The 21,667-nt window shown below is 55.5% G+C and overlaps 2 protein-coding genes across 3 annotated transcripts in view; both read right to left on the bottom strand.

Annotated features, from left to right (window-relative positions):
• Positions 1 to 1,073: 1,073 nt before the first annotated feature.
• LOC139826951 (uncharacterized) lies at positions 1,074 to 12,422 on the bottom strand. The gene is made up of 2 exons (XM_071803589.1): positions 2,025 to 12,422; positions 1,074 to 1,976 (listed from the first exon to the last, which is right to left on the bottom strand). The coding sequence occupies exons 1-2, from the start codon at positions 2,301 to 2,303 to the stop codon at positions 1,122 to 1,124; spliced, it is 1,134 nt and encodes a 377-aa protein (XP_071659690.1). The 5' UTR covers positions 2,304 to 12,422; the 3' UTR covers positions 1,074 to 1,121.
• Positions 12,423 to 13,647: 1,225 nt separating this feature from the next.
• The window catches only part of PPP6R2 (protein phosphatase 6 regulatory subunit 2), a 97,514-nt gene continuing 89,494 nt past the window's right edge, over positions 13,648 to 21,667 (bottom strand). Inside the window, exons 23-25 of one of the 2 annotated variants that reach the window (XM_071803588.1) lie at positions 21,035 to 21,058; positions 15,194 to 15,340; positions 13,648 to 14,203 (exon numbers count right to left, since the gene is read on the bottom strand). In XM_071803588.1, the coding sequence (XP_071659689.1) occupies positions 14,152 to 14,203; positions 15,194 to 15,340; positions 21,035 to 21,058 (223 nt within the window). In that variant the 3' untranslated portion in view covers positions 13,648 to 14,151. The remainder of the gene's footprint in view (positions 14,204 to 15,193; positions 15,341 to 21,034; positions 21,059 to 21,667) is intronic. The other variant, XM_065839265.2, reaches the window with a different exon arrangement.

The raw sequence follows: 21,667 nt of genomic DNA, 5'->3' as shown, positions 1-21,667 counted from the left end.
ACAACCGCCCATCCGCACAGCAAACCTGCCTGTCCACACGGCACAACCGCCCGTCCGCACGGCACAACCGCCCGTCCGCATGGCACAACCGCCCATCCGCATGGCAAACCTGCCCGTCCGCATGGCACAACCGCCCGTCCGCATGGCACAACCGCCCGTCCGCATGGCAAACCTGCCCGTCCACACGGCACAACCGCCCGTCCACACGGCACAACCGCCCGTCCGCATGGCACAACCGCCCATCCGCATGGCACACCTGCCCATTCGCACAGCAAACCCAACCATCTGCACAGCAAACCAACTCGCACAGCACAGCCACCCGTCTGCACGGCACACCAACCCGCCCAGCCGCACGATGAACCCATCCGCACCGCACACTCGCCCGTCTGCATGGCACAACCGCCCGGCCACACGGCGCACCAACCCGCCCGGCCGCATGGTGAACCCTCCCATCCACACAGCACACCCACCCGTCTGCACAGAGCACCCCCCCATCCGCATGGCACACCCGCCTGCACGGCACACCCACCCGCCTGCACGGCACACCCGCCTGCACGGCACACCCACCCGTCTGCACAGCACACCCGCCCGCATGGCGAACCCACCCGTCTGCACTGCACACCTGCCCGTCCGCACGGAACACCCACCTGTCTGCACCGCACACCCGCCTGTCTGCACAGAACACCCGCCCGTCCGCACGGAACACCCGCCCATCGGCACAGCACACCCACCCATCCGCATGGAACACCCGCCTGTCCGCACAGGCTGTCCGCACGGAACACCCACTCATCTGCACCGCACACCCGCCCGTCCGCACAGAACACCCACACATGGGCACAGCACACCCGCCTGTCCGCACAGCCCATCTGCACGGAACACCCACACGTCCGCACAGAACACCCACCCATCTGCACTGTACACCCGCCCATCCGCACAGCCCATCTGCACGGAACACCCACACGTCCGCACAGAACACCCACCCATCTGCACGGAACACCCACACGTCCGCACAGAACACCCACCCGTCCGCACGGCACACCCGGGAGCTCTGAGAAAAACAGGCTGAAGGTGAATTTAGAAATATATATATATATAATATATATAAATAGTCCCTATTTACATTAACAACTGAAGGTGACGAGCGGAGGATCGAATAGACAGTCAAGGATGTACAAAGGCAGTGGGTCCTGGAGGATCGGAATAGAGAGCCGAGGATGTACAAAGGCAGTGGGTCCCGGAGGATCGGAATAGAGAGCCGAGGATGTACAAAGGCAGCGGGTCCTGGAGAATCGGAATAGAGAGCCGAAGACGTACAAAGGCAAGGGGTCCTGGAGGATCGGAATAGAGAGCCGAGGGCGCACCAAGGCAGCGGGTCCTGGAGGATCGGAATAGAGAGCCGAGGATGTACAAAGACAGCGGGTCCCGAAGGATCGGAATAGAGAGCCGAGGATGTACAAAGGCAGCGGGTCCTGGAGGATCGGAATAGAGAGCCGAGGACGTACAAAGGCAGCGGGTCCTGGAGGATCGGAATAGAGAGCCGAGGATGTACAAAGGCAGCGGGTCCTGGAGGATCGGAATAGAGAGCCGAGGATGTACAAAGGCAGCGGGTCCTGGAGGATCGGAATAGAGAGCCGAGGATGTACAAAGACAGCGGGTCCCGAAGGATCGGAATAGAGAGCCGAGGATGTACAAAGGCAGGGGGTCCTGGAGAATCGGAATAGAGAGCCGAGGATGTACAAAGACAGCGGGTCCCGAAGGATCGGAATAGAGAGCCGAGGATGTACAAAGGCAGGGGGTCCTGGAGAATCGGAATAGAGAGCCGAGGATGTACAACGGCAGCGGGTCCCGGAGGATCGGAATAGAGAGCCGAGGGCGCACCAAGGCAGCGGGTCCTGGAGAATCGGAATAGAGAGCCGAAGACGTACAAAGGCAAGGGGTCCTGGAGGATCGGAATAGAGAGCCGAGGACGTACAAAGGCAGCGGGGTCCCGGAGGATCAGAATAGAGAGCCGAGGACGTACAAAGGCAGCAGGTCCCCGAGCACCCATCCTGCCCGGCGCAGCAGGTGCCCCGCATTAACCCCCCCGTGTTTTCGTGGGAAGAGCCTCCCGCGCACAGACGGGGCTGACGCTCCCGGAGAACTTTGAAAAACACCGGGAAAACATTTAGGGCAAGCAAACAAAGGGAAGATTTGTGGTTTCTAAATCTGCTCTTCAATGACCAGCCAGGCGGGTAGAAGTAGTTTGTTACTCCTTGAAATCCTAATAGATGTTTTAATCTCAAGGTCTCGCTGTTCTGTCTCATGGTCCAAGCCCGCGTGTCCTGGGTCACTCGTGTCCCCTGGGTCACTTGTCCAAATAGGAAACCAAGAGGGAACACTGACAGTCCCACGGACGCTGTAAAAGCACCGAAAGATGTGGGGGCTCAGCTGTCATTTACAGACCGTCCGTGAGTCCGTCCGCACCGGCCGGGCTCCGGCGGCTCCGACACCTCGTCCCGCTCTCCGTGTCCTGTAAAGCCTCTCTAGAAGTCCCCAGTTTTGGTGCCACCAGCTCAGGACGTGACCGGCGGCTCCTCCCACCCCAGACCCCACACGGCACCCGGGTGGGCGGTGGGTCCATGGTCCAGGTCCAGCTCCCGCACGGATCCATCCGGCACAGGATGCTCCAGCGCTCCCCCTGAAGGTACCGACGGTTACATGGGGGACAAGCTCGGCAGCAGCTTCTCAAGTATTTCCCAGTGGCTGTTCAGCAGAAAAATTGCTTTTCATTCAAAAAACCCCCAAATTCAGATGAGGAATATTTATATTTCATAAGGGGAAAATATTTACAGGCCCATATTGACATGTGAGGTTTTAATTTAAATTACACATTAAATAATAGAAATATTTAATATTAAATATCAGGTAAACACGAACTCATGTATAATCAGTTTCTCAGGTGCTTTTAAGCGTAGTTTAGCCCTCGGAGGACAAATCCAACGTGCATTTTCCAGCTGGGTGTCAGTAAAACACCCCGAACAGGCAGCGGGAGGTACAAGTTTCCTGCTCCGTGTTCACTGCTGCACCGGCCCCTCCACAACCCCGGTCCCCCCCGAATAAAGAGCCTTTCACTGGCCCCACTGCCGACCGCGGGGTTTGCATGGAGGTGGCGATGCCCAAATTCCCCTGGAGGGGATGGGGACCAGAGCCGGTGACACCGCGACACAGCGATGGGTGAAGCTTTGGGGAACAGGGACACATGGAGCTGAAAGACCTTTGTGGGGCCCGGGCGCACACATGGCACTCGGAACAACGGGGTGTTCGGACATTACCGCTGCTGTCAGAGCGCAGGGCCGCTCTCCTCTCCCCCGGCTCTCTGGAGGGGAAACACTGGGTTGCAAAGCTGGAATGGGAAGAAATGACTCTGGGGAACTAAACCAAAGGCACCGGTGTTGCTGCGCCTGCAGTTGTTGCTGGCGGTTGTGCCGCAGGGACAGGTCGCTGCTCCGGGTGTAGCTCAACGCGAACAGCACGAGCGCTCGGTGAGACAGACATGGGACGGGGTTGGGACGGGCACAGGATGGGGGTTGGGATGAGCATGGGATGTGGGTCAGGACGGGCACGGAGGTCGGGACGGGCATGGGATGGGGTTGGGATGGGCACGGAGGTCGGGACGGGCACGGGACGGGGTTGGGATGGGCACGGAGGTCAGGACGGGCACGGGACAGGGTTGGGATGGGCAGGGAGGTTGGGACAGGCACAGGACGGGGTTGGGATGGGCATGGAGGTCGGGACGGGCACGGGACGGGGTTGGGATGGGCACGGAGGTCGGGACGGGCACGGGACAGGGTTGGGATGGGCAGGGAGGTTGGGACAGGCACAGGACGGGGTTGGGATGGGCAGGGAGGTCGGGACGGGCACGGGACGGGGTTGGGATGGGCAGGGAGGTCGGGACGGGCACAGGACGGGGTTGGGATGGGCAGGGAGGTCAGGACAGGCACGGCACGGGGTTGGGATGGGCACGGAGGTCGGGACGGGCACGGGACAGGGTTGGGATGGGCAGGGAGGTCAGGGCGGGCATGGGACGGGGTTGGGATGGGCACGGGACAGGGTCGGGCCAGCTGGACCCCAACCCCGGCTCCCCAGCCACCGGCGCTGCCAACACGTCCCGGTGCCAGAACCACACACGGACCCGCAGGCCAACGCGATTCCGCCCCCATCCCCGTCACAGATAGTGCGGGGGGAGGGTGGTTTTGTGGATTTGTACCATGAAGGGTGAAGTATGAAAGTGCGAGAAATGAGACAAACTGAAGTTAAAAGAGATCAACCCAACCCCACCAGGCTCTATCGCACTCGGAGCACCCGAGGGAGCGCTAACGCCTTCTCGTGCCCGAACCTCAGCACATTCAGCGGCCGGGACAGGAGGCGTTCAGGTTTCTGAGGGAAAGAGCAGGAGAGATGTGACACAATAAACGGGAATTAATGACAGGTTGACAGGACACGTGTGGCACGAAGAGAAGTCTCTGAAGGAAGACAAAGGCGTCCCAGCGCTCCGGGCTCTCCCAGCCTGCTGCTTTGGCCGATTTATTTTAAGAAAGGAAGAAAGCAAAGTCTGTTCAAAGCCTCGGGGAAAAGAAAACGCTGCTCTGAAAATGCCTGCAAAGCTATTCTTCATGAAGATGATGTTTCTATTTCAAATCCTGCCTAGGAACTGAACACAGAATTAACTACCACAGCTCACTGCGTTATTTACTAAAACTTCCTCTTCCGTAACGTCGGATGATTCCACGTAACGTGCAGACTTTCATGTGATCCATCTGTTAGTCAAAATGTACAGAGCTGTACAGCATGAGGTAACTCATGGTTGGCTTCACACTATTGACCCTCTAAGAGTGCGAACGCAGAACTGCAGGTGACACGGGACCAGTGCAGGTTAAGGCGGGTTCAGTGCCTGTGCCGCCCCCCACGCTGCCGGGACGCTTCGGATCGGTGACAATTCCCCTAAAAGGGCTGTTCCTGCTCCGGGAGGTGCGCGGGACAAACACATCCACCTGTTCACCCTGGAGCCAGGGACGAGGTGGGGTGTGCAGAGCTTGGACAGACGGACGGACGGGCCTGATGGACACTGCCCCACTGTGTGGAGAGAGGGGAGAGGAGAAGAGAGGAGGAGAGGAGGAGAGGAGGAGAGGAGGAGAGGAGGAGAGGAGGAGAGGAGGAGAGGAGGAGAGGAGGAGAGGAGGAGAGGAGGAGAGGAGGAGAGGAGGAGAGGAGGAGAGAGGGGAAAGAGGCAAGGGGAAAGAGAAAAGAGAAGTGAAGCGAAGTGAAGCTCTTCCACATAAAGCCATTTTTTCTCGATTGTCCTGGCAATTCGGTCCACGTTTGGTGCTCAAATCTTATTCTGAAGATGGGACGAGCAGGAAAGGAGTTAAAGTTTGCGTGCAGACGACGCGGCCCGCCCTGCACAGCTCCCCACAGAACCCCCGCATCCCCTCGGCTCAGCCCTCAACACCTCTGCACACCCCCCGGACCCGCACCCCCGATCCGGCCCCGTGTCCCCAGCACGCAGGAAGGGACCCAGCACCCCCATCGGCTCAGGCACAACATCGTGCAAAGGATTTGCACGGAGAAGCAGGGAGCGAGAAGCAGCCCCACGCACGCACGCACACCAGGAGCTGCTCATTGACGCTCCCCGTGCCCCCGCTTCATCGCAGTTCCAGTTCAGCTCCACGGCACCCAGCACCCGCTCGGCATCCCCCACAGCCTCGGCACCCCAGAGGGGCTGAAAAACCCGCTACGAGCATCAAAACCACCCGATAAAAGATTTTTTGTACTTTACATCCGTCCCAGCAATTTGAGAAAATAAAATACAGATGGGGAAGCATCTGTGCTTTATAAAAGCCCCCGACTTGGGGAGAGAACAAGGACTCTGCTCTCCTGATCGGTGTCATACAAAAATACATTTGACATATAGGCATGTTTCACTAACGTTGTTTTACACTCGCGTTGTGACAGGTGACAGGTGACAGGTGACAGTCACTGGGAACACAGAGATCTTTGTACAAAAGGAGCAGGGCGGCAGGACCATCACCACAATGCCCTTCGGTCATGAGGTAAGCGAGTTTTACAGGAGATAAGTGAATATACAGGAGGCAAACCGTTTCTTCTCTGCATTCAGATATCTCAGGAAAATTTACATAAATGGGCAGAGAAAATGCCCCGTGGGCTTGGGAGAAACCCCCGTGGGCTCAGGAGAAACCCCCGGCGCTGGTGTCCCCTGGTGCCCGTCTGCAGGTACCGCCGAGCGAACAGTGCTCAGAACCCCCTTCGCACCCCAAACACAGCAGCACCCAGACTCAGCCGGTAGGAAATGAACAGGGATCACATCCACCTCATTGTCAAAAGAGTCTTAAACTTTCACTACAGTCAATTTTTAAACAGCCTAAGGTATTAAACACCTCTGAGGTGCCCGTTTCTGCTGCCTAAGACCTACAGAAGTAATTAACGCTGCGTAATTGTGGAGCGAGCTAAGGCACCGTGCAGCGACACCGAAACGCTCGCTGTTGTCGCACAGAAGTAAAATGGTGACTTCCAACTTCATCCCAAGTTCTTTAAGTCTGGTTCTGATGGAAATCAGAGCTCCCAGTGCCCCAGCGTGGGGCGGGAACGCGCGGAGGCCTCACCAGAAACGCTGCTGCTATTGAACGTGTCTGAGATCCAATGGGTTCGGGTTGTTCTCGAGTCTGGGACTCTTCTCTGCTCAAAAAAAAAACCTTATTTGGATGGAGAAATTAATACTATAGGTATCTTCTATCCACATCACAAGAACTGCCAGGATGACAGATTTATTAAGGGACAAAAGATCACTTGCATAAACCCAAAAGGAAATACACCCTGCTGCAACCTGACGAGCTGCTATTGAATGGTACAGAGAACAGCTACCACCAGGAACCCAAGCCCGGCTCTCCTGAAGGTACAGGCTGCCGCACTCCACGCCAATGCACCCGACAGCCCCAGAGCTTCCCGAGCTTTTGGGGACCTTCAGCTCAGCCCTGCCCGGTCGCTCTTGAAAACAAACCCAAATCCCACCCAGCCCAGCGCTCACCGCGTTACACAACCCGGTCTGGGTAACGAGGCTTCCACAAAGCCTTTGACACCCTGAGGAGGAAACCCCGCGAGTTAGGCCAGGACTAGAGGGGAAAGGCCGGCTCTGACGGAGCCAGGAGCCAAGATGGATGTGGAGCGTGTTGTGCAAGGACAGCGCCGGCTCTGCCGAAACCCCTCCAAACGCGGCCGCTTAGGGGCAGGAGGCGCCTGGGAACTCCGTGTACGGCACCCAACGCAACCGGTCCCAGTTCAAGCCAATCAACCATTCAATTAGTGCCCAAACGAGAGGACGTGGCGAGCACGGGCAGACCCGCGCACCATCCCCATCGCTCCTCGGCTCTTTCTTGCACATCACGCTATTTTGTTTTAAAGCAAACCCCCATCCCATGCAATCTGAGCAGGAAGGGGGAGAAGCGGGACAAACTGAAGCGAAAAAGAAGGCAAGAAACCAAACCAAAGCCAAGAACAACAAACAAAACCCAGTCAACCAACCAAGCCCAAGCAGGCGCTATCCCAGCTCAGAACACCCAGTGAGCACAAACGCCTTCTCGTGCTCAAATCTCAGCACATTCACTCACCGTTCAGAGGCTTCCAAGGGAGAGAGCAGGAGAGATGTGACACAATAAATGGGAATTGATTACAAATTAACAAGCTACGATAAATGGGGATTCATTACAGATTAACAGGACACATATCACATGAAGTCTGTGAAGGGAAACCAGGCGTCCCAGCACTCTGGACGCTCCCAGCCTGCTGCTTCGGCCAATTTATCTTAAGAAAGGAGGAAAGAAAGAAAAGTCTGTTCAAAGTCTTGGGCAAGAAAACGCTGCTCTGAAAACGCCTGCCATGATATTCTTTATGAAGATGATGCTTCTATTTCAAATCGTGTCTAGGAACTGAACACAGAAGTAATGACTCCATTTACGGTGTTACTGGTGAGAGCTGCGACCAGAGACACGAGGACGCGGCGAAAGGGATCTCAGAGGGAACTGATGCCAGGGAAGAACAGGAAAACACCAAACCAAAGGCAAGGAACGAGGCAAACGAGAGCTTGCTGTAACCTGCAGGCTGCAGTTTGTCTTTTTTCTTTTTGTCTCTAGCACCAAAATCAATGGTTTAGAATTCCTGACCACGATCCAGGGTGCGATCGCTGCTTTGGGAAGAGCAAGAGGGGGAGAAACCTCTTCTTCAAATGATTGAAAAGCGCAAGATGAGCTGCTATTTGGCATAAAATGAAGTCAAGTATCACACTGCAAAGCCACCAAATGATGTTGTTCGTCCCAAACACCCGCAGCACTGAGGGACCCACCGCACGGCTCTGCCCCAAAAACTGAACCATGTCCTGCACCCCCACAGCACTGAGGGACCCACCGCACGGCTCTGCCCCAAAAACTGAACCATGTCCTGAACACCCGCAGCACCGAGGGACCCACCGCACGGCTCTGCCCCAAAAACTGAACCATGTCCTGAACACCCACAGCACTGAGGGACCCACCGCACGGCTCTGCCCCAAAAGCTGAACCCTATCCTGAACACCCACAGCACTGAGGGACCCACCGCACGGCTCTGCCCCAAAAACTGAACCATGTCCTGAACACCCACAGCACTGAGGGACCCACCGCACGGCTCTGCCCCAAAAGCTGAACCCTATCCTGAACACCCACAGCACTGAGGGACCCACCGCACGGCTCTGCCCCAAAAGCTGAACCCTATCCTGAACACCCACAGCACTGAGGGACCCACCGCACGGCTCTGCCCCAAAAACTGAACCATGTCCTGAACACCCACAGCACTGAGGGACCCACCGCACGGCTCTGCCCCAAAAGCTGAACCCTATCCTGAACACCCACAGCACTGAGGGACCCACCGCACGGCTCTGCCCCAAAAGCTGAACCCTATCCTGCACACCCGCAGCACTGAGGGACCCACCGCACGGCTCTGCCCCAAAAGCTGAACCCTATCCTGCACCCCCGCAGCACTGAGGGACCCACCGCACAGCCACTGCGTCTCGCCACATAAACCAACAACTGAGGATAACGGGGCCGTTCCAGGTTCCAGTGATGACCGTCGCAGCAGGACAGCGCTCAGCGCCACGCAAGGTGAGCTCTAAGAAACAAAATACCAAGCAAAACGCACCAACTTGCTAGTAAATGCCAACACATCCTACAGAAGATGCTGGGTGTCAGAAAAGAGGCGCAAAGAAAGGTGTAAACCCCAAAAAGCTGCTTTCTCAGGGGAATCAAGGCGCTTGGGGCTGGGAGCAGCATGGAGAACCCGCAGGGGCGGCTGTAACACGGGCTCCAGCTACACCACCGGTAAACAGTGACTCCAACCACCGCTCCCGGCTCGCTCTCGCAAACCTGATTTTGAGCAGCCAACAGACGACAATAAAGCCATTTATCGTTTTTTCCTGTAGATGTTATTAAAGCCATTTCTAGCTCTTTCCTTTAGATCGGTTCTTTAGCAACGCCCCGCAGCTCTCACCCGGCCCCAGACCCCTTCCACTGCCCAGCGGGACGCAGGAGCCGCTGGGAGGACGGAACACTGGGCAGATCTTATTTCTTCACCTTAGTCTTTTTTAATTATTTATTTTAATCCGTGCAGCCCCTGTTTTTCCATTCTCCTGGGCAGCTGCAGCTCTCCGCAAAGCGAGGAGCACAGCAAAGCCTCGGGACGCTCAGGAGGTTTCCAGCAGGATTTGCGGAGGACACGTCGTCCAGATCAGTGACTGCTGAGACTCCGGAGAAGCAGCACTAAATCGTATTTGTGGGGGCGGGAATTTTACCGGAAGGTTGGCGAAACTGTTGAATGAACTACAAGCACGTCTAACACGCGGGCGCTGAACACGGAGTCCGGACGCTGGAGCGCAAGCGGTCGATGCGATGCTGGCAGGACTCCCAACGGCCGCACCATCCCAAGGAGCGGGTTTTTCCCCAAACTCAAACAAAATGTGCTAGGATTCAAGAGTTACTGAGCCTTGGCCGAACTGATCGCTGTTTCAATGCTCACTGTGCCCTCTGCTCCCCGTGTGAAACGCTGTGGGGATGCAGGTGGCCGGGACACCAGGGACAGCACTGGGACCACTGGACAGGCCGCTGGGCTCCGTCACCCACCGTCACCAACACCCGGCGGGTAAAATCACCGCCCCCCGATGCTCTGGAAGAACCACGTCCCCAGCGAGGGACGCCTGGCTGCTCTGGCTCTTGTACAACAAACGTTTCCCAGGACCTGCCATTGATCACGGAGCTGCGCACGGATATCAGAGTCGGGCTCGCCGTGCTCTGACTCTCTGCTTCACCAGGTTTCTCACAATATCCAGCTGTGTGTGTATAAATATACACAGAATAATACATATTGCAAATATATATCTATATACACACTCATCAGTATACATATTCAAACCTAAAATTATATATACCCTATCGATATGGACAGATTCAAAAGGAAGGAGGACGGACAGTGCTGACCGGGATGCCTGCTCAGTCTTCATGGCTTTCCGAGCGTCAAGCCAAGGGGTTTGGTGGGTAAAGCCGGGCTTAGTAAATCCATCTTCAGCAGACAACACATCCCGCTCCAGGTCCCAGGGCTGGGGGTGAGCAGGTACCGTGGGACATGGTGCTGGTACCACACATGGAAACGGGGACACGGGGTCATCCCAAACCAGAGCAGCCACCGAGCCTGGCGGACAGTGAGGGAGGATGGAGGGGGGACCCAGAGAAGGGGGACGGCTGGGGGGACACTTAGACAGCAACAGGGTCCCCATGCGCAGCGGGACCCCCCAAGCTGCGCAGCCCACCGTGGCTGCAGACAGACAGAAGCTCCAACTTAGGACGAAAGAGACATTTCTGCAGGGTTTAGGTGTAAAACGAGGGGAGCCAGGCGGGGAGAGCGTCGTCTGGCTCTGACGGGAACCGCGAGCTGCAGCCCAGAGGAGGAGGGACGCGCTCCAGATCAGCGTTGGAGGCTGTGGGGGCGATGAGGTATGACTGAGCTTAAATCCCAAATGTGGAGGAATCACCCACTGCCACGAAAACAGGAGCTTGTGCATTTCTACAGGTTAGTTACCTAGCGCTAGGATGTCTTCTCACAACAGGAACTGGACACACGTAATCGAATTTATAAACTCAGACAACAAGCCCCTCGGTAACTGTGGGTTTAGATCTGCTCACTGCATATGTTTAAATGCATTATTAAAGCTTTCATTTAGATTCCTGGACTCCAAGCCAGAACCAACCAACGCCACGTTCCCAGCCTGTGAGGGAAGGCGCAGAGAGACCCGTCCCCGCGTCTCTGCAAACCGTGAGGGTGTTATTGCTGCCAGCTGCTCCGTGTGCATCCCGGGGCACGGCCCTGAGCCGGGGCATCACCACCGGTACCGCTCCGTGTTCTGCACCGCCGGTACCGCTCCGTGTTCTGCACCGCCGGTACCGCTCCGTGTTCTGCACCGCCGGTACCGCTCCGTGTTCTGCACCGCCGGTACCGCTCCGTGTTCTGCACCGCCGGTACCGCTCACTGTTCTGCACCGCCGGTACCGCTCCGTGTTCTGCACCGCCGGTACCGCTCCGTGTTCTGCACCGCCGGTACCGCTCCGTGTTCTGCACCGCCAGTTCCAGGGATGGATGGTGACCCATCTGTGACGGAAATGAACGCAACGATGACGTATCTGTTCAACAGGGTGGCTGCCACATCTCAGGACGGAAGGATGATCCGGTTGTGCTGCTGTGGCCGTTTCCCCTCCGGATCCTACATGGCCCTGGTCAGCACAGCAAGGACCACGGGCAAGGACCACCACCGACCGCTGCCGTCCCGGCACTGAACGGGAGCGAAGCCCAACCGTGGGCTTCAACCAGCTGCTGGAATAAACCGCGCTGACGTTGTACTGGGTGAAGGGTCATTTTGTGTGCTCAAAGAATGCCCAAACAGAACCTGATTTTCAGAGAACCTCTAGCACCAATCCTCTGGAAGTTAAGACTTGAATGTGTCTCCAAACAGGAACTGAGAACCACTAATGACCTCTGATAATCCTGGCTAACGCGGTAGGATTGATGTCCAAATAGCAAGCAGGGTACCCCAAGCAGAAAGGGAGATTTTTTCCCCCCTCCAGCGCAATGTAACTTGAAATTATTTATTTTAAATTACAAGGAGCGAGCGAGGAGACTTCAGAACAACAGCGCTGTGCCACGAGAGCATCTCTTCCCAGTCACAGTCCCAGCTCCCAGCCGCTCGCAGCAACCCCGGCCCGCTCCGCAACCCCCGCAGCTGCTCCAGAACCGGTACCCAGCTCCCCATGAGCCAAAATGACCATTGTCATCTTGGGGCAGACAACCGAGCCGCGGGTCCGTCACCGATCCCGCACAACACGGCAAAACCATTCCGCTCATCTCACCCCCCCACACCACCTCTCGGCACAGTTAAGATTTCATATGCACTACGTACGCGTCACAGTTAAAAATAAAGTAGTTTTTAAAGACTGAAGTCTGGCTGGGACGCCTTTGCTCGTAACAACAGATCTGCGCGAGGTACTTTTTCATACTCACAGGGTCAAGTCCTTCGTTATGCGCAAGTGAGAATATATCTGAAAATAAGCTATTTGGCTACCTATGTGTCAAGCTTCATGCTTTTATTCCAAAGTGAACGATTTTCCAGCTTAGGTCTTGGGCTACCAACAGCAGCGGCGTTCCCCGGTGACCTCAGCACCGCTCCGAGCCCGGGCTGTGGGGGCAGAGGAGCAGCTCTGGGGGTGACGCTGCTGCCCCCGGTCCCCAGCCCCAGCTTGCACGTGGCCCAGCACCCGTCCGACCCGTGCGCACCGGTCCGGATGGGAACGAGCCCCGGCAGAGCTGTGTCCGGCGCGGGCAGGAGCGGGTCCTGCACCGCGCGGTGACCCCGTGTTCCAGAGCCAGGCGCACCCCCCGGCGACCCCGCGCCCCAACAGCTGGAAGCACAGCCCGTCTCTCCAAACCCTCCCCCCCAGGGCAGCCGCACGTGTCCCCCGGCACCGCTCAGCCTGGGGAGGAGCAGCACAGCCCGGTGCCGGGGCCTTTTTGCTCTCCAATGTTGTCACTAGGTACAAAGTGCAAAAGTGTTGCTGTTCCTGCATCCATTAAAAACTTTAGAAACAGAACAAAACAAAAAGTATTTCCATAATAATTCGAAAATACAAGAGTCTCCAAAAAGCCAGCAAACACCTGGTAACCTGGTTGTGCTCTCTCTCCGCTCGGCGGCAGTCCCGCGGTCGATCTCCTCTCGGCCGGCAAACATCCCGCGCCTCCTGGCGTCCTCCGCAGCCATCGGAGCGTCCGGGGAGCTGAGTTTCCATGGCTTGGACAGAAGAGCGGTCGCTAACGGCCCCAAGCTCCGCACCGAACTGCGGAGAGCACCGAGCAGTTCCCTGGAACGCAGAGAGCTCCCGCTTCTCCGGACGGGTCGGCGTCGCGGCGAGTTACCTGCTCGGCCTCTGGCTTGGGACAACGTCAGCGACTTCCCTCCCGCCCCACGAAGACGTCAAATACAATCCCTCCCTGCTTCATCCCACGTAAAGTGTTTGCATCTTTTCCTCCTATGAAATGTTTCTGATAAGGCTTTATTGCTATACAAAAGCGGTGCAAACGCTGCCCGGAGGCAGCTCCATCGGGAACTTTGGTCACACGACCGCGGGACTCCTGTCACTGTCCGAGTCCCAGCGTTAGACCTGCTACCTTTCTCAAGAGAAGCTGAATACTGTGTGCAATAACACTAAGAAAATAGGATTGAACCCCAAATACAAAACAAAACCAAGGGAGAGGGGGAAGGGGACAAGGAACTGAAATTAGGCAGAAGGCTTGCTTGGGAAGAACCCCATCATTCCTGTGATGACTAACTGATCAATGCTACATTTAGACAATGCAAGTGTCTTTCAGAACAGACTGTTGGTGTCGAAACTGCGTGTCTGGTCCTGAATGCCAGCTCTCTCATCAATGCAGCATTTATTAAAAAATAAAATTAAAATGAAAAAAAAAAAAAATGACAAATTGCATCACCAGGTAGCAGCCTGGCCTGGATCACACACGTCCCACTGCTTCGGCTTCATCAAGCGGGGCCATTTAACGTGGCTTCGGCACAGGGCAAGGCGTCTTCTTTCCTACGGAGAAACCCAAAGAGCGACGTTAGAGCAACGCAACCCCTGGGACACGCTCGCCCCTGAGCTCGTGTTCCTCCTGGCTGGAAGCCCTTCCTCTCCAGTGCTATCTGACCACCCTCCCTATATTTTTGTCTCTTCTGCCTGCTCCAACGTTATCAGATTTCTGATGAGAGCCTCCTCCAAACCCTTCACAAACCGCTATATTTAGAAAGCAAAACAGGAACTGAGGAGTCAGCTTTGAGTGCCGGTTACACAATCCTAATTCAATAAGCTTGGAATGTGGCCGTCGGGGTCCCGAGGCGCGTTGCAAGGGACAGGAGGCGAGCGGATCGGCTGCTCGGAGCCCCAGGCGCTGCTCAGAGCTCGCTGCTCACCGGCAGCACCCACCACAAGAGATTCCGCTCCGGCTCCAGCCCAACACCACGGCGTGGGGTTCAGTCGAACACGCTCGCTCCGGGGCGCTGGGCGCCCGCGAGGGGCTGTTTGAGCTCCAGGAGAGCAGGGGCACCGTGGCACCGCTGCCAAACCATGAGCCAGAGCAACGCTGCGAGGTGACAGCGCTCGATACCCACAAGGACTGGTTGCTGTATTTAAAAAAGACCTAAACTGTCACAGTCACAAAAGAATTATTAATGTTTCTCCTTGAGATTATGTCCAGTTCCAGTTCCCAAACACATTCTCATCATCCCTCATAATATTTTAACTGCAAACATCGTGTTCATCTGAACACGCACACCCATGTTTGCTATGCATGAGTAAGAACTGAGGAGTCCGTTGTTTCAGTAAAACGCGACAATTTGACAACACGCCTGGGAAATGGAAAGAGATGTGCAATATATGGCGGTAACAGCGCTACGCTCCCTGCAGCGTCGCGCCCTCCACGGTGCTCCAGATTTACCACTTGTGTAACCTGGCCCACAGACCCGCGGTAGAACCACCCCTTTGGGGACACGGTACAAAGCGATTCTGGGTCAGCCCCGAGCGTCCCACCTGTCTTTCGTGGCTGTTTCCGTGACGCCGGCGGGGGGGTTCTGGTGCTCCTCGGGGCGCTGGGCCACGTTGTTCAGGGGTTTGGAGGCTTTCGTTGTTCCCATGTCAGCGATGGCCAGCTTGTCGATGACCATGCAGTCCGCATCGCTGTGTGGGGAGAATTCAAGTTCACATCAACACGGCAATCAACGAGGCTTCAATTCCAACCGGGAAAAGAAATATTCCTCCTCCTCCTCTCCTAGCACAGGCCACAAAAATCCCATAAAGAAACGCGAACTGAAAGGAAACGGGAATGAAAAAGCAGCGAGTGCGTCCCGGAGGCTGCGCTTCCTAAAATGAAGACACCAAACGTGCTTGAAAAGGACAGAAAGGCGTTCGCAATTCTGCCAGGAAGCCCAGCCGCGTGCTCCCGGGAGCCGGCAGCGCCAGGACGCGAACAGCAGGTATTTCTGGCCAAGATTTGCCCAGTGCAGAGGGCCCAGGGGGGCGGGTTTTGGCCAAGCGTGCTTCGGACCTTACAGCGGCACCCACGCTGCCCTGCTCTGCGGACGGGTCCCCAGCAGCACCCGACACCCCTGTTCGCACCTAGAACCATGGAAATTTAGGTACAGGAGCCCAAATCCCGTGGAATTGAAACCCATTGATGGGACGTTCCTGAGCGGCACCTTCAGAAGCCACAGGCGGCTGAACGGGCTCGCCTTCCGTAACGCGCGGGACCCGCGTGCCCGAGGTGACGTTCCCCAGGACGTCTCCCTACAGCGAAACAGAATCTCAAATCCTCAAAAACTAAAAACCTCCTAGCACAAAACCTCCAGATCTTCCACACTTGTATTCGAGAGCCCCACGGTTTTAACCGGAGAGGAGATATCTATGAACATCGCCATTTCTTGCCTTCTACGGCAGAGAACAGGTTGCATGGGAGTGATTTTCCTCCCAGTTTTAACCCAGCCCCAGTCTCCAGGGTGATTTCTCCTCCTTTCAGAGAGCACATCCACAGAAGTGGAAGGAAAGCTCAGCAGATGACGGAGCTGGAATCACATCACCAGCTGCCGGGGGAGTTTATAATGCAGACATATAATCACTGTCTAATCACAGGTAATTAAGATGTGACCGAGATTTGGAGATCAAGGTTCTATTTCTGTAGCTGCTTTTCCGTGTGCTCTTGAAAAGAATACACTAAAAAAGAGGAATAATGAAACAAAACCATTTCTCTTCCTAAGGGGCTAAGACGCTCTTCAAAAGGAACACCCCAAGTACAAAAATACACCTTGGAGAAACCGCAGGGGAAGGATGAGACAGCAGAGACTTGAGCTAAGTTACCAGAAATGGCATCAGAAACGAATCCCACGCGAGGCACGGGAGCCCAGGAGGTTAAACTGCTCAAAGATAAACGTCTGCAATCCAATCACTGGAATTTCCATGACACGAGGATTCCGATGTTATGAAGTCCTGAGGTTATCTGACCGCGGATGGAAATTCCAGCTGGCTCGCAGGGAAGCAGAGCTGGGCACGCAAACCTCGGCAGGACAGACAGGGGAAGCCAACCCCGGAGCACAGGGAGCTGGTTCTAGCCTAGAACAAACTCTAGAACCCAGAGATATTAGTGTCCGTCTGGGTGGCTTGTCCTAGCAGCCAGCTGTGTCCCTCAGGCCGGGCTGGCACGGTTGTCCACCCAGGTGTCCCCTCCACGTCACCAACAGCCTGGCTGTGTGTTCCAAACCCCGACCGGACAGAGCTGTTACCGGCAAGGAACACGGCTCTTCTCTCACCCCATGGCACATGGCTCTTCCCTTGCCCCATGGCTCTTCTCTCACCCCAGGGCACACGGCTCTTCTCTGGCCCCAGGGCACACAGCTCTTCTCTGGGCACACGGCTCTTCCCTCGCCCCACGGCACACGGCTCTTCTCTCACCCCATGGCACACGGCTCTTCTCTGGCCCCACGGCACACGGCTCTTCCCTCGTGGGGCTGGTTACGGCAGGCTGAGGAAGAATCTACTCTAGACCCTTCCTAGTTAAGCTCTGCAAACAGATCTCTAATACTTCTGCCTCCAGAAAGAATTAATGATTTTAAGCTCTACCTCAAAGCCGCTCGTACAAATGTCCCGACAATAAGTGTAAGTCTGTCCAGAACAGTGGCTTTTCATAGAAACACAGAGTCACTGTGGTTGGGAAAGCCCCTCCAGCTCATGGAGTCCAACCATAACCCAGCCCTACCCCATGTCCTGAGAACCTCCTGTCCGTCTGTCCAGCCCTCCAGGGATGGTGATTCCAGCACTGCCCTGGGCAGCCTGTTCCAATGCCCCACAGCCCTTTGGGGAAGAAATTGTTCCCCACATCCAACCTCAACCTCCCCTGGGCAACTTGAGGCCGTTTCCTCTCACTGCACCTCCTGCCCAAGCCAACTTCAGAACGGGAAATCTGGGCAGTTCTGGCCATCGCCGCTTGAGGGTGATGAACTGAGAACACCCTGGATGCCACAGGAGCTTTGGGGCACAGCAGGGGATTGCAAGTTGGTGAAACACGTCAGTCGCTGCTGTTCCTGCCAATGGGTTCCACCGCAAACACCATCTCTGGTCTGTCTGTTGAGGCAGCGAGTTCCTCCCGGCAGGTGCCATCGCGTCTCCTCCGGGTGCTGGTGCTGCCAAGCTCCTGGATGGCACTTCCATGATTACGGCACAGATTACAGTAGGGATTTAAAGCTCAGTATTTAAAATACTACTACTTCCAAAGCTGTTCTTTCACGTTAATTGATGCACACGTGTATCATTGTCCCAAACGCAGCTGCTCAAAGGCGCTGGTGTCCGTGCAGATCTCTGCACGCTTGTGTGCATGTGGGGAGCAGGAGGGGTCGGCTCTGTGCCCAAAGACGGGAAAATCTGCCGTAAGGACAGCGTGGGGTTCTCAGTTCTTGCTACACGTAATATAACACATGAAAACACGAAATATTACACATCCTCAGGTGCCGCCTGTTGGTTCTTTTTGCTCTCGTGCCCAAGTGCTGCGGTCGCGAAGCTTCCCGGGGTGCCGATGCCATTGCTGGCCTTGAAGAGCGATTTCTTCTTAGAAAAACAGGATTCAAAGTTCACACTTCGTAATCACTGAAGTTGTCTAAAAAGCCTTTTCTATCCAAGTCGATCCCCAGCTAAAGCAACGCGCTACTAATGGAGATGAAAGCATCAGGGGCTCACTGAACGTTTGATAACAACTCAGTTCTTCCTGTAGGTTTCCACCAGCTTCATCAGGAAAACACTTCAGCATTGCTATTTGACACCTCTCTCGTGCAGTTTCATGATACAAACCCCCTGTTAACACCCGTTTTGACAGCACCACCGCAAACCACGTCACACTCCCGCCCTGGCTTTGCAGCGGGATTGTGGGGAAACAAGGATTTGAGAGTGAACGAAAGAGCCCTGGGGTTGAGTGGCACCCAGCTCCGAACTCACTGCTGCGGCTCTGGGGACACCTTACGTCCCCTCTGGTCTCTCCGTTGAACAATCAGTAGCACAGACAACAGAAGGGGGTAGGACACGCTGGGAAAGCAGCGGAGCCGCAAACTGGGCAGCAAGGGGAGGAAAAAGGCGTCGTGGAGCCCCAGGCTCATGCTGAGCCCACGGGCAGGTCCGTGGGGACCGGGCTCTGCAGGGACCAAGCGCAAGGCAAGGGCAGCGGGGCAGGGGCGGCCACGCTCAAGACGCTGGACAGTTATCTGTTGTTTGTTAATTAGACAAAGTCACACAACACGGGAGGTCTGGCTTCAAATCTACACGCAATTCCCCATTGAAAAAGCCAACACTTGTGTCAGCTTGGTGCAATAATCGTCATGGATGGGATCTTCTAAGTGTTCATCACCGACGGGAAAAGCGTTCTGGTGACACGGGACCTCGGATGAGTCCTTTCTTTCTCTTTCTGAAGAAATGCACACCGATACGCAGCCCGGCTTTACAAAGCGGCATCACGCTCTGCAACCCATTTCCCACTGCATGCTGGTTCCCCCCATCCTCGGTTCAGAGCGGCCCAGTAACCCAGCCCAGTAACCCAGCCCAGTCACCCGTCCCAGTCACCCGTCCCGGTCTGGGAGCAATGTGAGACACCAAGACAAGCCCTCATGCTGGTGCTTCGTGCTCCCCACGTGCAAGGGCCGCGAGCAACATGCGAGAGCAACAGGCACAGGGAGAAACCCAACAGAACAACGTATCCCAGAGCGGGAGAGCTCGAAACATCCACTGTGACAATGTGACGCCGCTTGGCGGGGACGTTTCTGCACCCGGGGGTCCCGCTGGTCCCCGGAGCCGCTGCCAGCCGCCGTTTCTGAGCCGTTTCAGCAATTCGGGGTTGGCGCTGTTGGCTGAACCAGAGTCGGGCGCTCAGAGCCGTGAGCACCAACACGAGAGACTCGCACGCTGCCTCTACCGAATCCCTGCGGCAGACGCTGCCGAACTCCTGCAGAGTGCGGAAATCGCTCATGTTGGCTCGTTTGCACCTCCGTTCTAAGGAAACTGCTGCAGCACCCCCAGTGTCTGTGTGCACAGCTCACTAATGTGCTAAAGGCGAGTCGGGATCACACAGACACAGAGCAGACAGCTTTGTGTGCGATAGAGCGGGAGCATCACTGTTCTCTAACGTCTCTTTTCTTATCCAAGCCGCTCGGGTGAGGAGGCACCAGGAGGGACCGCAAACACACACAGCAGTGAAACAGAAAAGGAGCAGGGAAATATGAAAGGGGGAAAAGGTATTTCAGGTAGGGTTAATAAACTGAAAGAGAAATGCAAAGCTGCAAAGGTCCCCAGCCCGCTATCACCATACACAGCAAAAGCTGGATCTGTTGAATTACTAAGCGCAGCTCATCTTTTAAGAAGCTGCTTAGAAACCTTATTTTGAACAATTCGGCAGCGAAACGCTTCGGACAGCTTTTGGAAATCATAAAGGAGAAATGCAAAAGCTCGGGTTAAGGGCATGCAATCAAAAACGAGGCACACGGACATGGAAATGCAAGGAATTTCCCACAATAAAACACTGCTCGTGTTGCGTATACTTCTGCATCCATTGCTCTGCTTTCCCCGTTAAATCCAGGTCTCATCACTGCTTGTTCTGTTCCCCAGAACACCTGGACAGGTTTGTTAGAACGGCAGGGATCACCGTTCACACAACAACGTGACTTCTGTTCATCAGAGAACCGTCCTTCCTGCATCGCAGAGCTCGCTCGTTCGCCGGAACGTTCTCCTCTTGGGATGAACAGCTATCAGGCGTTTTAATCCAGGCATTAATCTGTCCCTGCGCTCACCCACAAACTGCAGCGCAGCCTTGCCGGCCTGCATGGCCCCTGGGAAAACTCATTCAATGGATATGTTCTAGAAAAGAATTAGTAAACCACCGTGATTTAAAACAGAAAGCGAGCTTTGGGAGGAAAGGAAAAGGAAACACAGTGATGGTTATTTCAGGGCCCCTGCAGCATGCGAGGAACACGTTGTTAGTGCTGTGGTGAGGAACCCTGCGCAGGACCCGAGCCAGCAGCGACCCTGCAGAGCACAGCACCAGGCTCTGCCAGCACACACAGCACCCTGCTTGCAGAAACCGCTCACAAACGGGTGGCAGGAGCTCCAGGACACGATGGTGGAGCTCACAGACGTTTGGTTTTGAACGGCTCGCCCATGGCTGTGCTGACCGTGCACAAGGGACTGTGCCTGACCCCAAATTCAGGGTTTCAAATAGAATTTCTAGGATGAGCTTTCCCAGCCCAACACTCCAGCAGCGATTTGTCCAGCCCAGTGTGAGGGAGTGAATGGGAGAAAGGGCTTGTCCGGTGGATGTTTGGAGCCCGGGGCAGGTCCCGTCATACATACCCTGTGTCTGCAGGTCTAAACACTCTGACAACACCCACAGCAAAGAGACGGGCGGCAAGAGAGGCGGAAACAGAGAAAGCACAGAAAGAGAGAAAACGGTAAAGACTGCTGGAAAAACAGACAGAGTTAACCTTGCTCCGGCCGCACGGGGACGGGGAAGCTTTTCAAACGGCACCCGCACCAAACACGGCGTTCTCCACAGAAAAATACGAACAAGCAGAAGGTTCGATGCACCATGAAAAGCACCTCTTTCAAGCCTAACACACACTCTCAAGCCATTGAAGAGCGAGGTTTGGCAATACTGGAAGGTCTTTTGTTAGAGAACTTCTGCAAAACGACTGATTTTTCCACAACAAACTACTGCATAGGATTAGAACAGGCAAGGAAGTTTGCTAAATACACGTGAAGCAGAGAAGTTCCCTGAATACATGTGAAACCCCCTCTTGGTAGGGTATTTAAACTACGCACATGGCTATTTAAGCAGAACTGTCAGCAGGAACCACGCATTCAATGGGAAACAAACTGTTAGCGGAGCTCATTTCCTCGGAATCGTTAAGGAGCGTGGTAAGAAATGAATTCATTTACTACTGGCCATGTGAGTTCACGTGCGTCTGTCCCATCGGGAGCAGATTG

The sequence above is a fragment of the Patagioenas fasciata genome, chromosome 1 (genome assembly GCF_037038585.1).
Source record: "Patagioenas fasciata isolate bPatFas1 chromosome 1, bPatFas1.hap1, whole genome shotgun sequence".
Lineage (NCBI taxonomy): Eukaryota > Metazoa > Chordata > Aves > Columbiformes > Columbidae > Patagioenas > Patagioenas fasciata.
The sequence above is the reverse complement of the archived record's forward strand: the minus strand, read 5'-3'. Positions and strand labels throughout refer to the sequence as shown.

Coding starts and splice junctions, on each gene's coding strand:
- LOC139826951 (XM_071803589.1), bottom strand. CDS start 2,303: ATGAGACAGAACAGCGAGACCTTGAGATTAAAACATCTATTAGGATTT. Junction 1,977..2,024: donor GGTGCTCGGGGACCTGCTGC/CTTTGTACGTCC, acceptor GGACCCCGCTGC/CTTTGTACGTCCTCGGCTCT.